Here is a 22,177-nt window from a genome sequence, read left to right as displayed (position 1 = left end):
ATACATATATTTATATAGATACATAGACATATATATATATATATATATAATATGTCTCTCTCTCTCTCTCTCTATATATATATATATATATATATTTAAGATACATTTTAACATCCCCCCTCAAACTTACGGTGTGATGACCGAAAGTTTGCCAAGAAGAAAATTGAATCTAGGGGAACAGAGTGCCTTAGTGAAGAAGTCCGCCAGTTGGTATTCTGATGTCACATAGGGTAGATCAATGACATTCTTTAGATATTCCTCTCTAACATAGTGGCAGTCTATCTCGATGTACTTCGTGCGCTCATGAAAAGTGTGATTCTTTGCAATATATATTGCAATTTTGTTGTCACAACAAAGCTTGGTAGGCCTTTGAACATGAACGCTCATATCTTCCAATAACCGCCAAATCCAAACAATTTTCATGGTTGTAGTTGCCATGACTCGGTATTTAGCCTCTGTAGAAGATATGGACACCTGTTGTTTCTTACATCGTCAGGACACCAAAGATTTACCTAAAAAAATACAAAAACCAGTGGTGGAGTGACGGTTATTTGTGTCACCTCCCCAATCAGAGTCAGTATAGGCAATTAAATTTAATTCAGAAGATGAGGATAAAAATACTCTCTTATTTATGGATCCTTTCACATATCGGATAATCCGAAGAACCACACTCATATGAACTGATGTCGGCGCATGTTGAAATTGGCTTGCAACATGCACTGCATGAGAGATATTTGGTCTGGTGATACTAAGATACATTAATAAACCATCTAGTTGCCTGTAAGGAGTAGGGTTTTCCAGAGGAATCCCATCATCAATCTTCATCTTTTCCCCTACTACTTCAGGAGTTTCATAAGTCTTGTCATCTGAGATACCTGAACTGTCAATGACCTCGCAAGCAAGCTTAGTTTGGGACAAAAAATAACCCCTGTGAGAATAGGAAACTTCAATGCTAAAAAAATATGCCAGCAAACCTAAATCTGATATTTCAATTTTTTCTATTATAGTAGACTTGATACTCTTGATTCCCACTACTTATTACCTGTGATCAACATATAATAACAAAATTACAATACCTGCATCAGAGCTCTTGACAAATAATGCAGTGTCAATATAGCATGAGATAAAACCATTTTCTACCATTATGTTGGTAAATCGATCATACCAAGCCTTGGGAGCTTGTTTCAAACCTTAAAGAGCTTTTCCTAGACAAAACACTTTATCTTTTGGGATCTCCATGCCTGGAGGAGCATCCATATATACTTTTTCGTCAAGATCCCCATTCAAAAAAGCATTTTTGACATCCATTTAATAGATGTTCCATTTTTTAATTAAGGCAATAGTAATGCGATATCTAACACTAACCATACGTGCAACGTGAGCAAAGGTTTCATCATAGTCTATTCCATATTCTTGACTGTACCTTTTGGCAACTAAACGTACTTTGTATCTTTCAAGAGATCCATCACTCTTGGTTTTAACGTTGAAAACCCATCTCGACCCTATAGTCTTCTTTCCTTTAGGAAGATTTTGAAATTCCCATGTCTTATCTTTTTCTAAGAGCTTTAAGTTCGTTATTCATAGCTTCCATTCAACACTCTTCTTGGCTTCTTCAAAAAATTTGGGTTCTACATATGAGTAAATGACACTAAGACAAGCTCTATATCTAGGTGAAAATGAATCATATGATATAAACCTAGAAGAAACTTTTCTAGTCCTATCGGTTCTTCGAGGATTTACCTCTTGTGAAGATATAGATTCACTAAGTTCACTATATTTTTCAATTGCACTTCTAAAAGTGCTTTTATCTCTATGTGCATAAGTGATAGGGTCACTAGATGTTCCTTCTTCAATATAATGATTGGTAGATTAATAAGAAGTGTTGTTATTTTCTTCTATATCATTATCACTAATATCATTATATATGGACTCATCATCACTAGAAATATCATCATTTCTAGACAATAATTCAAACAAGAAAGAATAGTCAACATTCTTTTCATTTGGTTCACTCTTTTCAAAACCACTAATGTTTCTAAGAAGGTTACATTTCTAGACACATATAATTTGTCATTCTTGATATCATAACATCGAAATCATTTTTGAGTTTTAAAATATCTAAGAAATGCACAACGAATATCTTTTGGTGAGAGCTTGTCATTTTTATCCGTAAGAATAAAACATTTGCATCTAAAAATTCTTAATCTATTGTAGTCGGGTTCTTTTTTATATAATATTTCAATAAGAGAGATTTTATTTAAATTTTTGGATGGAAGACGATTTATAAGATAAATGGATGCAAGAACCGCCTCGGCCAAAAAAAAATTGGAATGTTTTGAGAAATAAGTAATGTTCTAGTGGTTTCAATGATATGTCTATGTTTTCTTTCGGCTAAACTGTTTTGTTGAGGTGTTTTTGGACAAGACTTTTAATGAAAAATTCCGTAATTTTTAAGATAGTTTTTGAACTCATTTGATGGATACTCACCTCCAAAGTCGGTTCTAAGAATCTTTCTCATTTGATGGATACTCACCTCCGGAGTCGGTTCTAAGAATATTTAAGTTTCCATTAAATTGATTTTTAATCATCATGTGATATATTTTAAATGATGCAAAAACCTCATATTTATGTTTAAGAAAGTATATCCAACAATATCTAGAGTAATCATCAACAAAAATAACATAATATGCAAACCCTCCTTTTGATACAACGGGTGCCGGTCCCCGTACATCCGAATGAATAAGTTCAAATGATTTAGTTGTGAACATAGATCTTTGTTCAAAAGGCAAGCTTCTCATTTTTCCAAAAATACAATCATTACAGGTGAAATCACCTTTACAAAATTTTTTAACAAAATGCAAATAAGAAAGCATGATGACATTGGGATGCCCAAGTCTTTTGTGCCGAACATTTATATCTTTATGTTGAACAACATTACAAAAAGAGTTCTTTGGTATTTGAAGAAAATCCACGTAGTATAGCTTCCTAGAGCCTTCCCCAATCAACTCCTCGGACGGGCGATCCTGTATCCAACATTTGTTAGATGAAAATTTTATATCACACCTGTTAAAAGCAATATTCATAAATTTAGGTAGTCATACGTAATTTTGCTAAATTACGTATGCCTACTTGTAAATTCCCATTTTACTAATCTCTATTTAAACAAGTGATTAGGGTTAATGAAAGATCAAGCTCTTCTTTCTCTCTCTCCTCTCTCTCTTTTCCCTCCTCTCTATTTCTCTCTCTCATCTCTCTGCAATATATCAACGCCTATTAGTTTCTACATGGTATCAGAGCGGGTCTCCCTTCTGGGATGACGCTACTGCTGATCGTGGTGGTGCTGCTGCCGCTGATCGTGGATTGTGAAGAAGAATTTTATCTCAGCTTTATCTACCATATCTGTTCCACTTAATCATCATCAGGCATTGTTAGATCCTAAGTGGAAGCAAGTGATGCAGGTTGAGATGGATGCCTTGCTCTCATGTGTCACATGGGATTTGGTGGTTCCACCCATTGATGCAGACATCGTTGGATGTAAGTGGGTCTACACCATTAAGTACAACTCGGATGGCTCCATTGAAAGATACAAGGCCCGGTTGGTGGCAAATGGGTGACTTCTTTGAGACATTTTCTCCAGTAGCCCACCTTGGGACTATTCGTCTTATCATATCTGTGGTTGTTCATTGTGGGTAGAGTTTATGTCAATTAGATCGTGTACATGGCTCAACCCCCTGGGTTTGAGGTTCAGGGGAAGTGTAGCAAGGTATGCAAACTAAAGAAGACCATATATGGTCTAAAACAAAGTCCTGATTTCTGAAGTTATTTGAAATTATGTTTGCATTTGACTTCAACAGGTCAGCATCGGATCACTTATTGTTTATCAAGAAGACCTCTACTGGTATTGTGGTTATGGTTGTGTATGTGGATGATATTATTCTTACAAGGAGTAGTGTGAAGGACATCTCAGACAAAAAAATTCATCTTCAAAGCACTTTGTCACAAAAGATCTTGGTTCTCTTAGATATTTCTTGGGCATAGAGGTGACCATAAGCAGTGAGGGGTTAGTTCTATCACAGAGAAAGTATGTGTTTGATTTACTACATGAAACAGGGATGTTAGGAGTCAAACTAGCCAACATACCAATGGATCCTAAACTTCATATGTATGATGAACAAGCAAAACCGATTGACAACAAAAGTTTTAGATCCCTGGTTGATAAACTTTTATATGTTACTGTAACAAGGCCAGATATCTCCTTGGTCGTGAGTAAGATAAGCCAATTCATGGACAAACCAACATGAGTGCATTGGCAGACAGCTATGATGATTCTCAGGTATTTGAAATCCTCTTCTGGAAAGTGATTGCTATATAAACAAAGCTCCAACCTTGATATAATTGTGTACTCTGATGCGGACTATGCAGGGGCCATCGATGATAGAAAGTTCACCACCGGGTTCTGCGTGTTTGTAGGAGGAAACTTAATTACCTGGAGAAGTAAAAAATAGACGGTGGTAGCTCGTTCGAGTGCTGAATTAGAATATAAAGCTATGGCTCAAACAACTGCTGAAATGATGTGGGTTATGTCCATTCTGAGAGACCTACAAGTGATGGTTCCATTGCTAAATAATGTAACAATTTAATATGTAATCTCATAGTTTTAGTTTCCTTTTAAGTTTAGTTAGGATTAGGTTAGTTTATTTAACTAGATTAGGTTTCTTTTTCTTTTTTAGTTTATTTTTGGACTTCTTTGGCTTTATGCTTTTTTTGACCAAAGTCAAAAAACATAAAGTAGAGTGAGTTGTTGGACTCACAACAACTCTATTTAGAGCCGTTGGGAGCCCAACACTCCCTCATTCCCTCTCTCCCTTGTATTATAAATATGGGGTGTTACCCCCTTATAACTTACACTTTTGTAAAGCCCCCTTTTGGGACCCAAGATATTGAAGTTGATATTTTTTTTTATGTTTGTGCATTTGTATCCGTGCCTTTGTGCACTTGTGAGAGTTCTCCTTTTATGTTTTTGTGCACACTTTGTGTTTCTAGTATTGTGTTTATACACAAAACCTCTTTTTATAGAGATTTTCACATGGTATCAGAGCAAGGTTGCTTGGGAAGGAAAATCTTGTGATTCTTCACAATATCGAGTGCTTTGAAAAGCGTGCCTTCAATTTTTTTGAGATTGGCGTGAAGACTTCTCTTCATCAAATATTTTAGAAGATTACTACAAGTAAGAGTTAAAATCTCTTTGTGGTACATATTTTTCTCCATCTTATCTCTCTAATGGGTGAAAAAGATTCATTTTTCTCTTGGCTTTAAGCTCAATGGTTCCAATTATCATGTATGGGTCAGAAATATGGAAGCTCATATTAAAGGAAAGGGGCTTTGAGAATATGTTCAAGGTTCCATAACAAAACCCGAACCAAAAATTACGATGGTTGAAAGAGGAGAAATCAAAATTCTTGAAGGAGAAGAAAGACAAAAGACTCTTGAAGAATATTTAAAGAAACATGAGGAATGGAAAATGAGAAACTTCAAGATCCTATCTTGGATCTTCTCATCCGTTGAAACCAAAATCAATGCCAACATCATCAAATTCAAGAAAGCCTCTGAAGCTTGGCATTATCTTGAGAAGATGTATACGAGACTTATCTTATAAGTACTATCTTCAAAAAAGGGCCTTGACCCTACAACAAAATGAGATGTTTATTCGTCAGTACTTTGCCACATTATCTTCTATTTGGGATGAGTTTGCCATGCTTGAGCCCAAGTGGAGTGGCGAAGCTATTGAACTTAGATACAAGCAATTAGAGGGAGATCACTTCTTTAACTTTCTAAATGGTCTTCGACCCGAATTTAAACAAATTTGGTCCTCTCTTCTATCTTCTTTCACATCTTCTTCCATTGAAGATGTTATTACCAAGTTAAGTGGAGCGGAAACTCGTATGGGCATTAGCAAGCAAACTCCAAGTGTTCTTTCAATGCCCACAAATCAAGATGAATGTGATGAAGCTAATGTCGTGTCTAGGCCCGCCCACAACTTGATGGCATATAAACCTCCTCACTTTAAAAACCAAAATCAAGGATACAATGGTGGTCAAGGTGGAAGAAGGGACAATAGCAAAATTGTGTGCCACTTTTGCAAGGAACCCAGTCACATCAAATCAGTTTGTTCTAAATAGAATAAACTACTTGCAATGGCAACCACATTTCAACAACAAAAAGAGGAATTTTCAAGTGGAGCTCTATCTCTAAATCAAATTATGGAAGCTCTTCAACCTCTTCTTAAGGGAGCTATTTTCGGTGCCGCCGTGTATACTCCTCCTCCAGGTAAAACTTCTTGGCTTTTAGATTCGGGTGCATCTTTTCATATGTCTCCAAACATCTCTTCTTTTTCCGAATATTCTAAAAGTTTGTCACTATCTTTTGTTTCAACCGCGGATGACACTTCTCTTGCAATTAAGGGGATTGAAAACTTTGAAACTCAAAATTTCTTTATTCCCAAAATTAGATTTATACCTAAATTGAATTTGAACTTACTTTCCGTTTCTCAACTCTCAGACCTTGGATGTGACATTCAATTTTCATCTAATAAGTGTTTAATACAGGATCACCGATTCAAGAAATTGATTGGGGAAGGCTCTAGGAAGGGAGACTTGTACTATGTGGATTCTCTCCAAATCCCTAAAACCCCTTTTTATAATGTGGTCCAATATAAAGATATAAATGTTTGGCACAAAAGACTTGGTCATCCCAACATCACCAAGTTATTCTATTTGCATTTTATTAAAAATCTTTGTAAAAGTACTTTATCTTGTAATGATTGTATTCTTGGAAAAATGAGAAGTATGCCTTTTGAGCAAAGATCTATATTTACCGCAAAACCTTTTGAAATTGTTCATTCGGATGTTTGGAGACCGGCACCCGTCGTATCCAAGGGAAGCTTTGCCTATTATGTGATTTTTGTGGATGATTTTTCTCGATATTGTTGGATATATTTCCTTAAACATAAGCACGAAGTGTTTTCATGTTTTAAATCATATCATATGATAATTAAGAATCAATTTAATAGTAATTTAAAGATTTTTAGGACTGATTTCGAAGGTGAATATCTTTCTAATGAATTTAAGAAATATCTTGAAGACTATGGTATTGTCCATCAAAGATCATGCCCTAAGACCCCAGAAAAAAATGGGTTAGCCGAAAGGAAGCATAGGCATATCATTGAAACCACTAGAACCCCTTCTTATTTCTCAAAGTATTTCAAAACAAAATTGGGCCGAAATGACTCTTGCTTCAGTTTATCTTATTAATCGTCTTTCATCTAAAAATTTAGATAAAATCTCTCGTTTCGAAACTCTATATGAAAAAGAACCCAATTATAATAGATTGAGAGTTTTTTGTTGTAAGTGCTTTGTCCTTACGGATAAGAATGATAAACTCTCACCCAAAGCCATTCCTTGTGCTTTTCTTGGCTACTCCGAAATCCAAAAAGGGTTTTGATGTTATGGTACTAAAAATGATAAGCTATATATCTCAAGGAACGTAACATTTTTGGAAAATGATAGTGGTTTTAAAAACAATGAATCTTATTTAGAAAATGCCGACTATTCCTTTCTCTTTGATCTTTTATCTAAAGATGATGATATCTCTAGTGACGATGAATCAACATATAACAGTGACAATGAAGTGGTTGAAATCAACAATAACTCTAACCCTACTACCTTTCAAGAAAAAAATATAACTAGAGACCCTATCACCTATACTCGTAGAGATAGACATAACTTTAGAAGTGCTATTGAGCAATATAGTGAACCTAGCGAATCTATCCCCCCACATGATTCAAACCCTAGAAGAATCTAGAGAACTAAAAGAACTCACTCTAGATTCGTATCTTTTGATTCTTTTTCTCTTAAATATCGGGCTTGCTTAAGTGTCATTCACTCATATTTTGAACCAAAATTTTTTGAAGATGCCAAACAATGTATTGAATGGAGAGAATCCATGGAGAATGAACTCAAAGCGCTTAGGAAAGCCAACACTTGGGAATTTCAAACGTTTCCCTAGCGGAAAGAAAACTATAGGATGTTGATGGGTGTTTAAAGTCAAAACCAAGAGTGATGGATCTCTTGAGAGGTATAAAGCCCGTTTTGTAGCTAAAGGTTATAGTCAAGAGTACGGGATTGACTATGAAGAGACATTTGCTTTAGTAGCTCGTATGGTTATTGTCAGATGTCTCATCACCATTGCTTTCATTAGAAAATAGAATATTTATCAAATGGATGTCAAAAATGCCTTTCTAAATGGTGATCTTAATGAAGAAGTCTACATGGATGCTCCACCTAGTATGGAAATTCCTAAAAATAAAGTTTTTCGTCTTCGTAAAGCTCTCTATAGCTTGAAACAAGCTCCTAAGGCTTTGCACTATAGGTTTAACAATGTAATGACTGAAAATAGTTTTACTTTATGCTATACTGACACTGCATTGTTTGTTAAAAAATCTGATGCAGGGATTGTTATATTATTGTTATATGTTGATGATATGTTAATAATAGGTGATGATGTTAAAGGAATCAAGAGCATTAAATCTATTCTGACTTCAAGATTTGAAATGTCAGACTTAGGATTTTTGACATATTTTTTGGGAATTGAGGTTGCCTATTCTCACAGAGACTGTTTTTTGTCTCAAACTAAACTTGCTTGTGAGATTCTTGACAGATCAGGAATCACAAATGACAAGGTCTGTGAAACTCCTGAAATAGTAGGTTCAAAGATGAAGATTGATGATGGGATTCTCCTAAAAGATCCCACACCTTACCGACAACTGGTTGGATTTTTAACGTATCGAAGCATTACGAGGCCTGATATTTCTCATGCAGTACATGTTGTTAGTCATTTTCAACATGCACCTACTACAGTTCATATGAGCGTCATTCTTCGCATCATAATATACATAAAGAATACATTAAACAATGGGGTATTTCTATGTTCTTCTTAATTGAATTTAATTGTTTATACTGACTCTGATTGGGGAGGTGACCCAAATAACCGTCACTCCACCACTGGTTTTTGTATTTTTTTAGGAGAATCTTTAATTTCTTGGAGATGCAAAAAACAATATAAGGTCTCACTTTCATCTGTAGAAGCCGAATATAGAGTCATGACATCTACTACCATGGAGATTGTTTGGACATTTACTACCATGGAGATTGTTTGGATTCACAACTTGCTGGAAGATATGAATATTCAAGTTTAAGGGCCCACAAAACTATGTTGTGATAATAAAAGGGCAATTTACATTGCTAAAAATCACACATTTCATGAGCACACAAAGCACATTGAGATGGACTGCCACTATGTTTGTGAAAAATATTTAAGAAGAACCATAGACCTTCCATATGTTACATCAGAATACCAACTAGCAGACTTCTTCACCAAAGCGTTGTGCTCTTCAAGATTTAACTTCCTTCTTGGCAAACTTTCGGTTATGTCATAAGTTTGAGGGGGGGGTGTTAAATAATGTAACATAATTTAATATGTAATCTCATAATTTTAGTATTCTTTTAAGTTTAGTTAGGATTAGGTTAGTTTATTTAACTAGGTTAGGTTTCTTTTTCTTTTTTAGTTTATTTTTGGACTTATTTGGCTTTATGCTTTTTTGACCAAAGTCAAAAAGCATAAAGTAGAGAGAGTTGTTGGACTCCCAACAACTCTATTTAGAGCCGTTGGGAGCCCAATACTCCCTTATTCCCTCTCTCCCTTGTATTATAAATATGGGGTGTTACCCCCTTGTAACTTACACTTTTGTAAAGCCCCCTTTTGGGACCCAAGATATTGAAGTTGATATTTTTTTTATGCTTGTGCATTTGTATCCGTGCCTTTGTGTACTTGTGAGAGTTCTCCTTTTATGCCTTTGTGTACACTTTGTGTTTCTAGTATTGTGTTTATACACAAAATCTCTTTTTATAGAGATTTTCACATCCATCCCCTATGTTGATGATGTATGATAATAGAGCAACCACCCATATAGCGAATAATCCAGTTTTTCATGAGAGGACAAAACACATTGAAGTTGATTGCCACTATATATGTGACTTAGTGCAGTCGAGGCATATTTTCTACTAGTCATGTGACTTCTAAAGACCAAGTTGCAGATGTCTTCACCAAACCTATCGAAAGTGCAAGTTTTTCAAGATGTTGCAGCAAGCTAAGCATGATAGATATATATGCTACAGCTTGAGGGAGAGTGTTAAAAGCAATATGCATAAATTTAGGTAGTCATACATAATTTTGCTAAATTACGTATGCCTACTTGTAAATTCCCATTTTACTAATCCCTATTTAAATAGCTGATTAGGGTTAATGAAAGATCGAGCTCTTTCTCTTTCTCTTTTCCCTCCTCTCTATTTCTCTCTCTATCTCTCTATAATATATCAACGCCTGTTAGTTTCTACAACACCCATGGTCCGAGAGTTGAGAGACCGAAAGTAAATTTAAATTTAGTTTTGGTATAAATCTAATTTTGGGAATAAAAAAACATTGATTTTTAAAAAATTTAATTCCTTTGATTTCAAGAGAAGTGTCATCCGTGGTTGAAACAAAGGATGAAGATGCATTTTTTGAATATTCGGAAAGAGAAAAAATATTTGAAGTCATATTAAAGGAGGCACCCAAATCTAAAAGCCAAGCGGTCTTACTGGGAGGGGAGAAGGTTGACATGGCGGCCTCGAAAGTTGCTTCTTTGAGGGGTGGTTGAAGAGCTTCCACGATTTGGCTTAGAGATAGAGTTCCATTGGTGGAATTTGATGGCCCCTCTTCCATATGTGGTTGAAATTGTGAAAGTATCTTCAACAAGATACTACAATCAATAGAACAATATTCTTGAAAATAAATACATGCATTTACGCACAACAAGAATATTTGAAACACTTGTGCACAAAAGCACAAAACACGAACTCACAAATGTGCAAATGCACTCATAAGATTCATAAACAACAAAAAGGCTGGGCAATAGTCCCAAAACCCGTGAGAGAATACAAGAAATAGTGCCCATATATATAGGGCATTGGGAGGCCTTGGAAGGGGCTCCACATAGTCGTTGGAGCCCCTCCAACGGTCACAAATGTGACCGTTGGACGGCCCCTCCCAAGGCAATTACACTAACATTTATTAAAAGAAAAAAGAAATTAAGAAAAAAGGAAAAGAAAAATACAAAAGAAATACAAGCATATTCATGAAAAAGAATGTGTAAAATGCCTAAACTACCCCTAAGACTAAAGATAGAAATATATATATTTTATATATATAATAGGTAGATACATATACATATATATATATATATGTATTACCTTATATATATAAAATATATATACTGAATTACAAGTTGGATTTACATAATTTAACACCCCCCCCCTCAAACTTAGGGCAAGATGACTAAGAGTTTGCCGAGAAAGTTGAACCGCGGAGCACACAAGGCTTTAGTAAAGAAATCTGTCAACTGATATTCCGTCGTGACATAAGGAAGGTCAATGACTCCTTTGAGATACGCCTCACGAACATAGTGACAATCCATCTCGATGTGTTTAGTCCTCTCATGAAAAGTGTGATTTTTTGCAATGTAGATTGCACTCTTGTTGTCGCAACACAGCTTGGTGGACCCTTCTATTATGATCCCCATGTCTTCTAGCAACTGATGGATACATACAATTTCCATAGTAATAGTTGTCATGGCACAATATTCGGCTTCAGTTGATGATAGGGACACCTTTTGTTGCTTCTTGTATCTCCACGAAATTAGTGAGTCTCCTAAGAATACACGAAAACCAGTGGTGGAGTGACGGTTATTTGGGTCATCTCCCCAATCAGAGTCAGTATAAGCAATTATTTTTAAATCAGAAGAAGAGGACAGAAAAACTCCCTTATTTAGAGTACCCTTTATGTATCTTACGACTCGCAAGATGACACTCATGTGAACTGATGCAGGCGCATGCTGAAACTGACTTACAATATGGACTGCATGAGATATATCTGGTCTAGTAATACTCAGATACATCAATGATCCTACAAGTTGTCTGTAGGGTGTAAGATCCAAAAGAGGAACACCATCATCAATTTTCATCTTTTCCCCTACTACAACAGGAGTTTCACAAACCTTCTCATCTGTAATACCTAACCTGTCAATGATCTCAGAAGCAAGCTTAGTTTGAGATAAAAAATACCCTCTAAGAGAGTATGTACTTCAATCCCCAAAAAGTAAGTTAGAAAACCCAAATCAGACATTTCAAATTTATCTTTCAAAATAGATTTTATACTCTTAACTTCGTTAGAATCACTCTTAGTGATGAGCATGTCATCCACATATAATAATAAGTTCACAATCCCTGCATTGGATTTTCTAACAAATAGAGCGGTGTCAGTAAAGCAAGAAGAAAAACCATTTTCAATCATTACAAAATTAAACCTATCATTACCAAGCCTTGGGGGTTTGTTTTAGACCATAAAGTGCTTTTTAAAGACGAAGCACTTTTCCCTTGGGAAACTCCATTCCAGGTGGAGCATCCATATAAACTTCTTCATTTAAATCGCCATTCAAAAAAACATTTTTAACATCCATTTGATAGATGTTCCACTTGTTGATAGAGGCAACAGTTATAAGACATCAGACAGTGACCATACGAGCTACAAGAGCAAAAATTTTCTTATAGTCAATACCATACTCTTGACTATATCCTTTTGCAACCAATCGAGCTTTATATCTCTCAAGAGATCCATCACTTTTAGTCTTTACTTTGAAAACTCATCTACACCCTATTGTTTTCTTACCTTTAGGAAGATTTTGAAACTCCTAAGTTTTGACTTTTCTCAGAGCTCCAAGTTCATTATCCATTGTTGTAATCCATTCAGGGCACTTTCGTGCTTCTTCAAAGTTTTTAGGTTCTATATAAGAATGAATGACACTAAGACAAACTCTATATTTAGGTGAAAAAAAGTCATAGGAAATGAACCTAGAAGGAGTTTTTCTACTTCTTTCGGTTCTACGGGGGATCACTTCACTCTGAGGAACACTTGGACTAGCATTATCATATCTTTCAAGAGCAATTCTAAAGGTATTTCGGTCTCTATGAATATAGGTGATAAGATCTCTAGTTTATCCTTCATCAATATGTTGATGAGATGAAGAGAGCAAGGGAATGTTTTCCTCAGTTTCAATATCACTTGAGTCATTTTGATTTGACTCATCATCACTAGTATCATCGTTTTTATCTAGTAAATCAAATAGAAAAGAATAATCTACATTCTCATCATGAGATTCACAATGTTCGAAGCCACTAAGATTTTCCAAAAAACTCACATTTCTGAAAACATATAGTTTATCACTTTTGACATCATAACAACGAAAAGCCTTTTAGGTTTCAGAATAGCAAAGAAATGCATAAGGAATGGTCTTTGGAGAAAGTTTGTCATTTTTATCAGTAAGAACAAAACATTTACACCCAAAGACCCTTAACTTGCTATAATCAAGTTCCTTTTCGTATAATTTTTCAAAGAAAAAAAATTTGCTTAAATTTTTTTATGGAAGTCTGTTTATGAGATAGACAGAGGTAAGGGTTGCCTCAACCCAAAGATTCTTTGGAATGCTTTGTGAAATGAGCAAAGTCCTAGTTGTTTCAATGATATGCCTATGCTTTCGTTCGGCTAACTCATTTTATTGAGGGGTTTTCGGACAAGATTTTTGGTGAAGAATACCAAAACTTTCAAGATAACTCTTGAATTCATTTGAGAGGTATTCTCCTCTGGAGTCGGACCTAAGGATTTTTAGGCTTCCATTGAATTGATTTAAAATCATCATATGAAAATTTTAAAAGTTGAAAAAACTTCATGTTTATGTTTAAAAAAATAAATCCAACAAAACCTAGTGTAGTCATCCACAAAAATCACATAGTATGAAAATCCTCCCTTAGATGTCACAGGAGCCGGACCCCATACATCTGAATGGACAATTTTAAAAGGTTTTGTCGTAAACATGGATCTTTGAGGAAAAAGGTAAATACTTTATCTTCCCAAGAATGCATTCATTACATAAAAAAACACTTTTACAAAGATGTTTAATAAAAGGTAAATAGAAGATTTTAACAATATTGGGATGACCCAATCTCTTATGCCATACATGAATATCTTTGTCTTGAACAACATTACAAAATTGACTCTTGGGAACTTGAAGAAAATCAACGTAGTAGAGGTCTCCTCTTTTAGAGCCTTCCCCAATCAATCTCCCGGACTGGCGATCCTGTATCCAACATTTATTAGAGGAGAATTTTATATCGCAACCATGGTCCGAGAGTTGGGAGACGGAAAGAAGATTTAAATTTAGTTTTGGGATAAGACGAATTTTTAGAACAAAGAAATTTTGTTTTTCAAAATTGTCTATTCCTTTAATTTCAAGAGGTGTTCCATCTGCGGTTGAGACAAAGGATGGAAGCGAATTTTTAGAAAAATTTGAAAGAGAGCAAGTACTTGGGGTCATGTGAAAAGATGCCCCAGAATCTAAAAGCTAAGATGTCTTACCGGGGGGGGGGGGGGGGGAGGAAGATGACATAGCGGCTCCAGAAATGCCTCCCTTGAGAAGAAGTTGCAATGCTTCTACGATTTGTTGAAGAGAAAGAGACCCACTTGATGATGAAGGTCGTTCCTCCGATTGGGATGTCATAGCCGTTGTAATTAATTTCTTCCATTTAAGGCACATGAGTTTGATATGTCCTGGTTCTTTACAAAAATGGCAATTCAATTTGCTAGTCTTTTTTGCCATACCGATCATTTCCTCTTTGATCTTGGTTCTTGAAATGAGGAGGTCTATAGGTCTTCACATTATTCTCCGGTCTTGACACGGCATTAACCACTTCACAATCTTCTTGAGTAGAAGAGGCAACAAGAATGTTGGGATTACTCTCCATACGGGTTTCTTCCCCACTTAGCTTAGTGATTACATCTTCAAGTGAGGGAGATGTGAATGCGGAGAGAAGAGAGGACCGAACTTGTTCAAATTCGGGTCTAAGACCATTTAGAAAGTTGAAGAATCGGTCTTCCTCAAGTTGTTTGTGTCTTAATTCGATTGCTTCTCCACTCCATTTTGGTTCAAGGATGGCAAGCTCGTCCCAAATAGAGGATAATTCGGCAAAGTACTCTCGAATGGACATCTCATTTTGTTGGAGGGTCAAAGCCCTCTTTTGGAGATAATACTTGTGAGATAAGTCTCTTGAAGTGTACATTTTCTCAAGATACAACCAAGCTTCGGAAGCTTTTTTAAACTTGATGATATTGGCGTTTATCTTGGTCTCAACGGATGAAAAAATCCAAGATAAGATCTTGAAGTTCTTCATCTCCCAATCATCATGCTTTTTAGAGTATTCTTCAAGAGCCCTTTGTCTTTCTTCCCCTTCAAGAATCTTAATATCTCCTTTTTCAATGATGGTGATTTTGGGTTCCGGTTTCGGTATTGAACCATGAACGTAACCCCAAAGCCCCTTTCCTTTAATATGAACTTCCATATTACCGGCCCAAACATGATAGTTTGAGCCATTAAGTTTAAACCCAAGAGAGAAATGAGAGTCTTTTTCGCCCATTAGAGAGGAAAGAAGACAAGAAATAATACGTACCTTAAATATTTTTTGCGTCTTTCTTGATAAAAGAGACTTCTAAAATATTGCCCGAAGAAGATGATCCACTTCAAACTTCAAAAGCTTTGAAGGCACGCTTTTCGAGGCACTTAAGCGGAGGAGACTCACAATTCTTCTTCTTCAACGAGGCTTTGATACCATGTGATAGTATCTTCAACAAGATACTACAATCAATAGAACAATATTCTTGAAAATAAATACGTGCACGTACGCACAACAAGAACACTTGAAACACTTGTGCACAAAAACACAAAACACGAAGTCACAAATGTGCAAATGCACTCATAAGATTCATAAACAACAAAAGGCTGAGCAATAGTACCAAAACCCTTGAGAGAATACAAGAAATAGTGCCCATATATATAGGGCATTGGGAGGCCTTGGAAGGGGCTCCACATAGTCGTTGGAGCCCCTTCAACGGTCACAAATGTGACCATTGGAGGGGTCCAACGACTAGTGGGTTGGGTGCCTCCCAAGGCAAGTACACTAACATTTATTAAAAGAAAAAATAAATTAAGAAAAAAGGAAAAGAAAAATACAAAAGAAATACAAGCATATTCACGAAAAAGAATGTGTAAAATGCCTAAACTACCCCTAAGACTAAAGATAGAAATATATATATTATATATATAATAGGTAGATACATATACATATATATAATATATGTATATGTATTACCTTATATATATATATATAAAATATATATACTAAATTACAAGTTGGATTTACATAATTTAACAGAAATGTGGTAGACATAGCCACCATCTTCTTCCATTTTGGACATATTGGTTTAATGTGTACCAGTTCTTTGCAAAAATGACATAATTTTGCTATAATCTCTTATTCCATATTGGCCACCATTTTCTCTCGCTCCATTTTTGAAATAAAGGGGTTTGTATGTTTTTAAATTGTTTTCTGGTCTATAAACGACATATGTTCCTTCATTTTCTTCTTTGTTTGAAGGCATCACAAGAACACTTGGATTGGTCTTGCTCAATCCCATGCGAGTCTCTTCTCCACTTAGTTTGGTAAGAACATCTATAAGTGGTGGAGAAACGAAAGCGGATAGAGGGGAAGATCTTATTCGTTCGAACTCGGGTCTAAGCCCGTTCAAGAAATTAAAAAATCGATATTCTTCTAATTGCTTGTGTTGAAGCTCAATGGCTTCTCCACTCCATTTTGGTTCAAGTATAGCAAGCTCATCCCAAATAGAGGATAGTTTGGTGAAATACTCTCTAATAGTTAATTCGCCTTGTTGAAGGGTCAAAGTCCTTTTTTGAAGATAATATTTGTGGGACAAATCCCTTGAGGTATACATCCTCTCATGAGAGAATCTCAAGATATTTGCATTAATTTTAGTCTTAACTGAGGAAAAATTCATGAGAGAATCTTGTAGTTTTTTATCTCCCATTTTTCATGTTTTTTATTGTATTCCTCAAAAGCTTTTGCTCTCTCCTCTCTATCAAGGACCTTTATCTCTCCTTTTTCAACTATAGTAATTTTTGGCTCGGGTTTCAAGATTGTACCTTGGATGTAACCCCAAAGTCTCTTCTTACCCTTGATGTGAGCTTCCATATTTCCGGCCCAAACATGATAATTTGAGCCATTACGCTTAAAGCCAAGAGAAAAATGAGAGTCTTTTTCGGCCATTTGAGAAGCTTTTTGTGAGAGACAAGAGCGACTTTAAATGAATGGATCACTTACCACAACGGGTCTTCTTTATGCTTACTTGTTGTAGCATGCCTTCACTATATGCGAATTGCAAGAGCTCTTCACGCCAAAACACAAGAATGAGGTGTGGGCATGACTTTTGAGGCAACCACCTTGATGACATGATACACAAGCTTTTCTTCTTAGAGACCAAGCTCTGATACCATGTGAAAATGTCTTCAAAGAGACAATGTGCACAAAAAGTGCAAAACTTCTCAAAGAGTGATGTGCACAAAGGCACAACCAAGAACACTTGAATAAATGTGCTCCAAGGCACATAGACAAACACAAATGCACAAAGGCATAAAAATAAGGAAACTTTATTGAACAATGAAGGAGCTAAAACTCCAAACTTGAAGAATGCAATGGAGTTGAACCCCTATTTATAATACACCAAGATGGAGGCCTTGGAGGGGCTCCATATAGACGTTGGAGGGGCCCAACGTCTATATGTGGTTCCTCCAATGCCTCAAAAGAAGAAAAAAATAAAAAGAAAAGGGAAGAAAAAAGAAAAAAGAATAAAGCATAAATTACATACATATTCCAAGTGGAATATGCATAAAAATGGAAAAAGACAGTTCTACCCTTATAGGGTATTATATGAAATAGTTTATATATATAATATATATATATATATAAAAGGGTGGTCTGGGGGTTCCCCCCGGCGCGGGTCCCAGGAAATTTCATAGGGAAATTTAAAAAAAAAAAATCCAAAAATGGATCAAAATGACCCTGGGTGTGTTGACCGCACCCAGGGTCGGGTTGACCGCATCGAGTGCCACACCCACGTCGCATCACGTCGCGTCGATGCGGGTGCGGTACATGTTTGGCCGAATCCCTGTGACATAGTATATATGTCTATGTATCTCTCTCTATATATATAGATATATATTTAGGATACATTTTAACAGCCCTATCCTCCACTCTTTCCATTTCTTTTCATAAGTGGCTAACGCCTTGTTCTTCTCCTCTTCTGTTAGAGGAACTTCTTTATCACCCTCTATTTTGGTAACAGATAGTTTAGGTTCTGAATCGGAACCATCCACTATACCCCATAACCCTTTTCCCCAAATGTGGTGCTTCATAATCGAAGCTCACATTACATAATTAGTATCATTTAGCTTCATGGGTATGATGGTGATCTTGTCATTGTCATCCATCTTTTGCAGGAGTGAGAAAGGAATAGATGAGAGAATAGAGAGAGAAAAGAAGAGATAAGAATATAAGAGAGGAAGAATGATACAAATTTGTAGCAAAAGATTCTTCAATAGCCTCCTTTCTTTAAACGAATCTTCTTGAGCCAAGAACAAGGTGATGAAACACCTTTTGCAAGTGAGGCACGAAAAACGAGGTGGAAACTCTTCAAGATCTAAAATCTCAATGGCTTTGATACCATGTAATGAAATGGTGGTCTTCCACAAACGCACTTGAATCCACCAAAAGAGTGTCTATAATAACACTTCAAGCAAACCCATAAAAGGATATAAAAGGAAGAACACAACAAAGAAATAATAAATCTTTATTAATAATGAAAATGCTTAAGAAGCATTGAAGTCATTACAATGGAGGGGTTCACCCCTATTTATACAAAGAGAATGGAGTTGAGCTCTCCCAAAAGAGTCGTTGGACTCTAGTCCAATGGCTCTTAATGTAGCCGTTGGACTAGTGTCCAACTGCTAGACCCTTAGTCAAGTTCTAATTAGAACTTGACTAAGTTACATATCTAGTTCAACATGAACAAGATATAAAAAGAAGAAAATAAATTAAAGAAAAATAAAAAATGTAATAAATATATATAATAATAATAATAATATAATATATATATATATATATGTTACATTACACTTTACATTTTAACAAACCCCACTGATGGCCAGTTACCTTAGAAATTAATCTTTTTTTCTATACTAATTACTTAATCTGCGATATCTTCCTGGTCTAATTTGCTTCACAAAAATTAGTTGATATAGCACCTTGCTGATTCATTGAGACATTTCTTGACCCTTTTGTTTTTTATTCAATGGACTATATTTTGTTTCAGTACTATTCACCCTTTAGTTTGTGTGAACTATTGATGGAAATAGTTTGGCAATTTTCTGCAGCTTTCACCTACCCTGGAATAGTAGCTTCTTTGCATTACTAACCTATCCATGGCATTAATTGAACATAATATTCTGTGATTCCACAGATAAGACATCTTTCTGACTTTGGTTTTGTCTTTTCTAGAAAACTTACTGTTAACAGAAGACCAGAAAACTGTGAAACTTGTAGACTTTGGTTTAGCAAGGGAGGAGACTTTAACAGAAATGATGACAGCCGAGACAGGCACATACCGATGGATGGCTCCAGAGGTACTGTCTGCTTGCTTCTCTTCTTTTTTTCTCTCTTTTGCTTCCCCTTTTCATGTAAGCTTCACTGATATCCCCAACGTTGTTAGTAGTTGCTTATAGCATTTTCTTGTGTGTTATAGTTGTACAGCACAGTAACTTTAAGGCATGGAGAGAAAAAACACTACAATCACAAAGTTGATGCTTACAGTTTTGCAATAGTATTGTGGGAGCTGCTACACAATCGTATTCCATTTGAAGGCATGTCAAATTTGCAAGCAGCATATGCTGCCGCCTTCAAAGTAATTTTTTCTTATACGTTGATTTTTTTCCTCTCTGTATTAGATTTGTGAATATAGTCTGTTTTTCTCAAAACTGGGCTTTTATGTGCAGAATGTTAGGCCTAGTGCAGACAACCTTCCCAAGGATATGGCTTTACTTTTGACATTATGCTGGCAAGAAGACCCCAATTCCCGACCCAACTTCAGCCAAATTGTTAAGATGCTCCAAGATTTTTTATACACTATCTCACCTCCAATTCCTGCAGTTCCTGCTAGGATGTTTTCCTCTGAAAATGAAGTCATACCTCCAGAATCTCCTGGAACTAGCTCTTTGATGGCTGTACGGGATGATTTAGGAGAAACACCAACAAACAAACCAAGTGGTTTCTTCTGCTTCAGCCAGTGTTTTTGATATCTGATATAGAAAAGGATCTTCCTGTAAGTGCTCTCCAGAGTAAATGAAGCTTGAGGTAATGTCTGATCATAAAATGCAAACTTTTACTGTCCTTTAGTACGATTCACATTGTGATGGTGGATGCCAACTGTGTGCTCCCATATGCAGCTCTTTAGCTATGTGACTTTACGTCATGCTATATATATACACACACGCATGATTTTGTCTGTTGCTCTGTAAATTTGCTGACTTCTCATTGCTTTTCTGAACTAAATTTTACTTTTTTCTTTCAATATAAATATATATATATATATATATATATATATATATAGTTATTTATTATACACGCCTGTGTGTGACTGGTCTGGTGTCTTGTGGTTTTGAAATGGAATCTCAATGCCGTTATATGTTTTGCATTTGATAAAGCATGGTACAAATTTTCATATTCTCCTGTTATGATCTTTGCACGTGCATGTTTCTGTATGCACTTACATGCATGTATGGCTTTGTTGTACACTCGTACTAAGCTGCAATGGTTTGTTTATTCGAAGCCATAAGCCAGGTCCACAGATCCTGCATGCTGAATTGGCAGATCTCTAGCTCTTCATCCTGAGCTAAAGTTACCCTGTGGCTTGATGCACAAGTGGCTGCATGTTTATCTGCAAGCCATTTTATCACTGCTTGATAATGCACTGGAATAGACAAGTTGAAAAGTAATTGTTGCAGCTGTTTTTGTTTGTTTTGAACCTGTAGACCACTATCACTTCTTGATGAATATTTCAATTAGAGAATTGTCTGTCATTGCAAACTTTGGTGCAACATGAGCAGTTGGTTTTGGACTTCTTTAAAAACCTGTCCACACAATAAATTCCTAATATAATATATGTTCTCCATAAATACTCTCTAGATGTCTCATTTGTAGGGTATGATTTGCCTGACATGTAATATTACACTGGTCCATTTTGGTCCTTTCCTACTACGTAAGAACACACTCACGCGTGTTGTATGTGTTTTGAGGTCTTTAGGCACCCAGAGTTTCTACTGTGGGAGCTTTTTACACCCTAATCTGTGCCTCATCTGTGCACGCATGGCATTTTTGTTTAATTTGGATTATAAAATCTAAGAATTTGCATTTGTATAGAGATGCACAACTTGTCCATTTTTCATAATTGTAAGACACCTGCTTCGGATTTTCCATTTTCCCTTCGTTTTTATTCCATGTGATTACCTGATAGTGTTTTGGTTGGTGTGCAGAAAGAAGGTGGTGAGAGAGACTGCATTGCTAGGGCTAAGTGCCCTCTCAGCCTGGCCTGGTCCGTCTGTTATTTATCAGTTTCCTCATATGCCAGAATGCCTGCAATATAGAGTGATTTCCTCACTTCTTGTATTTGATTAAAGGCACTGTATCTTTCTGTCACTGCTAATGTTACTTGTGAAGTGTAATTATCCAATAACTTCTTTTTCTTTTCTTTTTTATGTCAACCATATTTTTCTATCCTGAGTTTTAAGTTCGGCTTTCGGAGTTGCTTGAATCAATCTAAGCAACTAACAATCATATATATATATATATATATATATATATATATATATATATATATATATATAGGAAAATGGGTCCGTGCTAAACCACATGCTAAATGGGGTTTTCAGGCTTCTCCAGTGCTTTTTATGCGGTTTTGGCCCCATAAATGTGTTGGGCATGGTCGATTTACTAAGAATCCATACCTGGATCATGTGTTTTCGATGAAAAAAATGATGTTTGGAGTCTCGAAAATTTACAAAGATTTTGGACCG

The 22,177-nt window shown here is 35.8% G+C and overlaps 1 protein-coding gene across 1 annotated transcript in view; it reads left to right on the top strand.

The window, feature by feature from the left end:
- The window catches only part of LOC149843259 (serine/threonine-protein kinase STY13-like), a 36,043-nt gene extending 14,178 nt beyond the window's left edge, over nt 1-21,865 (top strand). The window contains exons 4-7 of the mRNA XM_090001755.1: nt 19,608-19,732; nt 19,852-20,010; nt 20,102-20,459; nt 21,638-21,865. Of these exons, the coding sequence (XP_089857881.1) occupies nt 19,608-19,732; nt 19,852-20,010; nt 20,102-20,401 (584 nt within the window). The 3' untranslated portion in view covers nt 20,402-20,459; nt 21,638-21,865. The remainder of the gene's footprint in view (nt 1-19,607; nt 19,733-19,851; nt 20,011-20,101; nt 20,460-21,637) is intronic.
- The last annotated feature ends 312 nt before the right edge of the window (nt 21,866-22,177 follow it).

This window comes from Nuphar pumila, chromosome 3 (assembly GCF_984573655.1).
Source record: "Nuphar pumila chromosome 3, dmNupPumi1.hap1.1, whole genome shotgun sequence".
NCBI lineage: Eukaryota > Viridiplantae > Streptophyta > Magnoliopsida > Nymphaeales > Nymphaeaceae > Nuphar > Nuphar pumila.
This window is presented reverse-complemented; position numbering and strand designations above follow the sequence as displayed.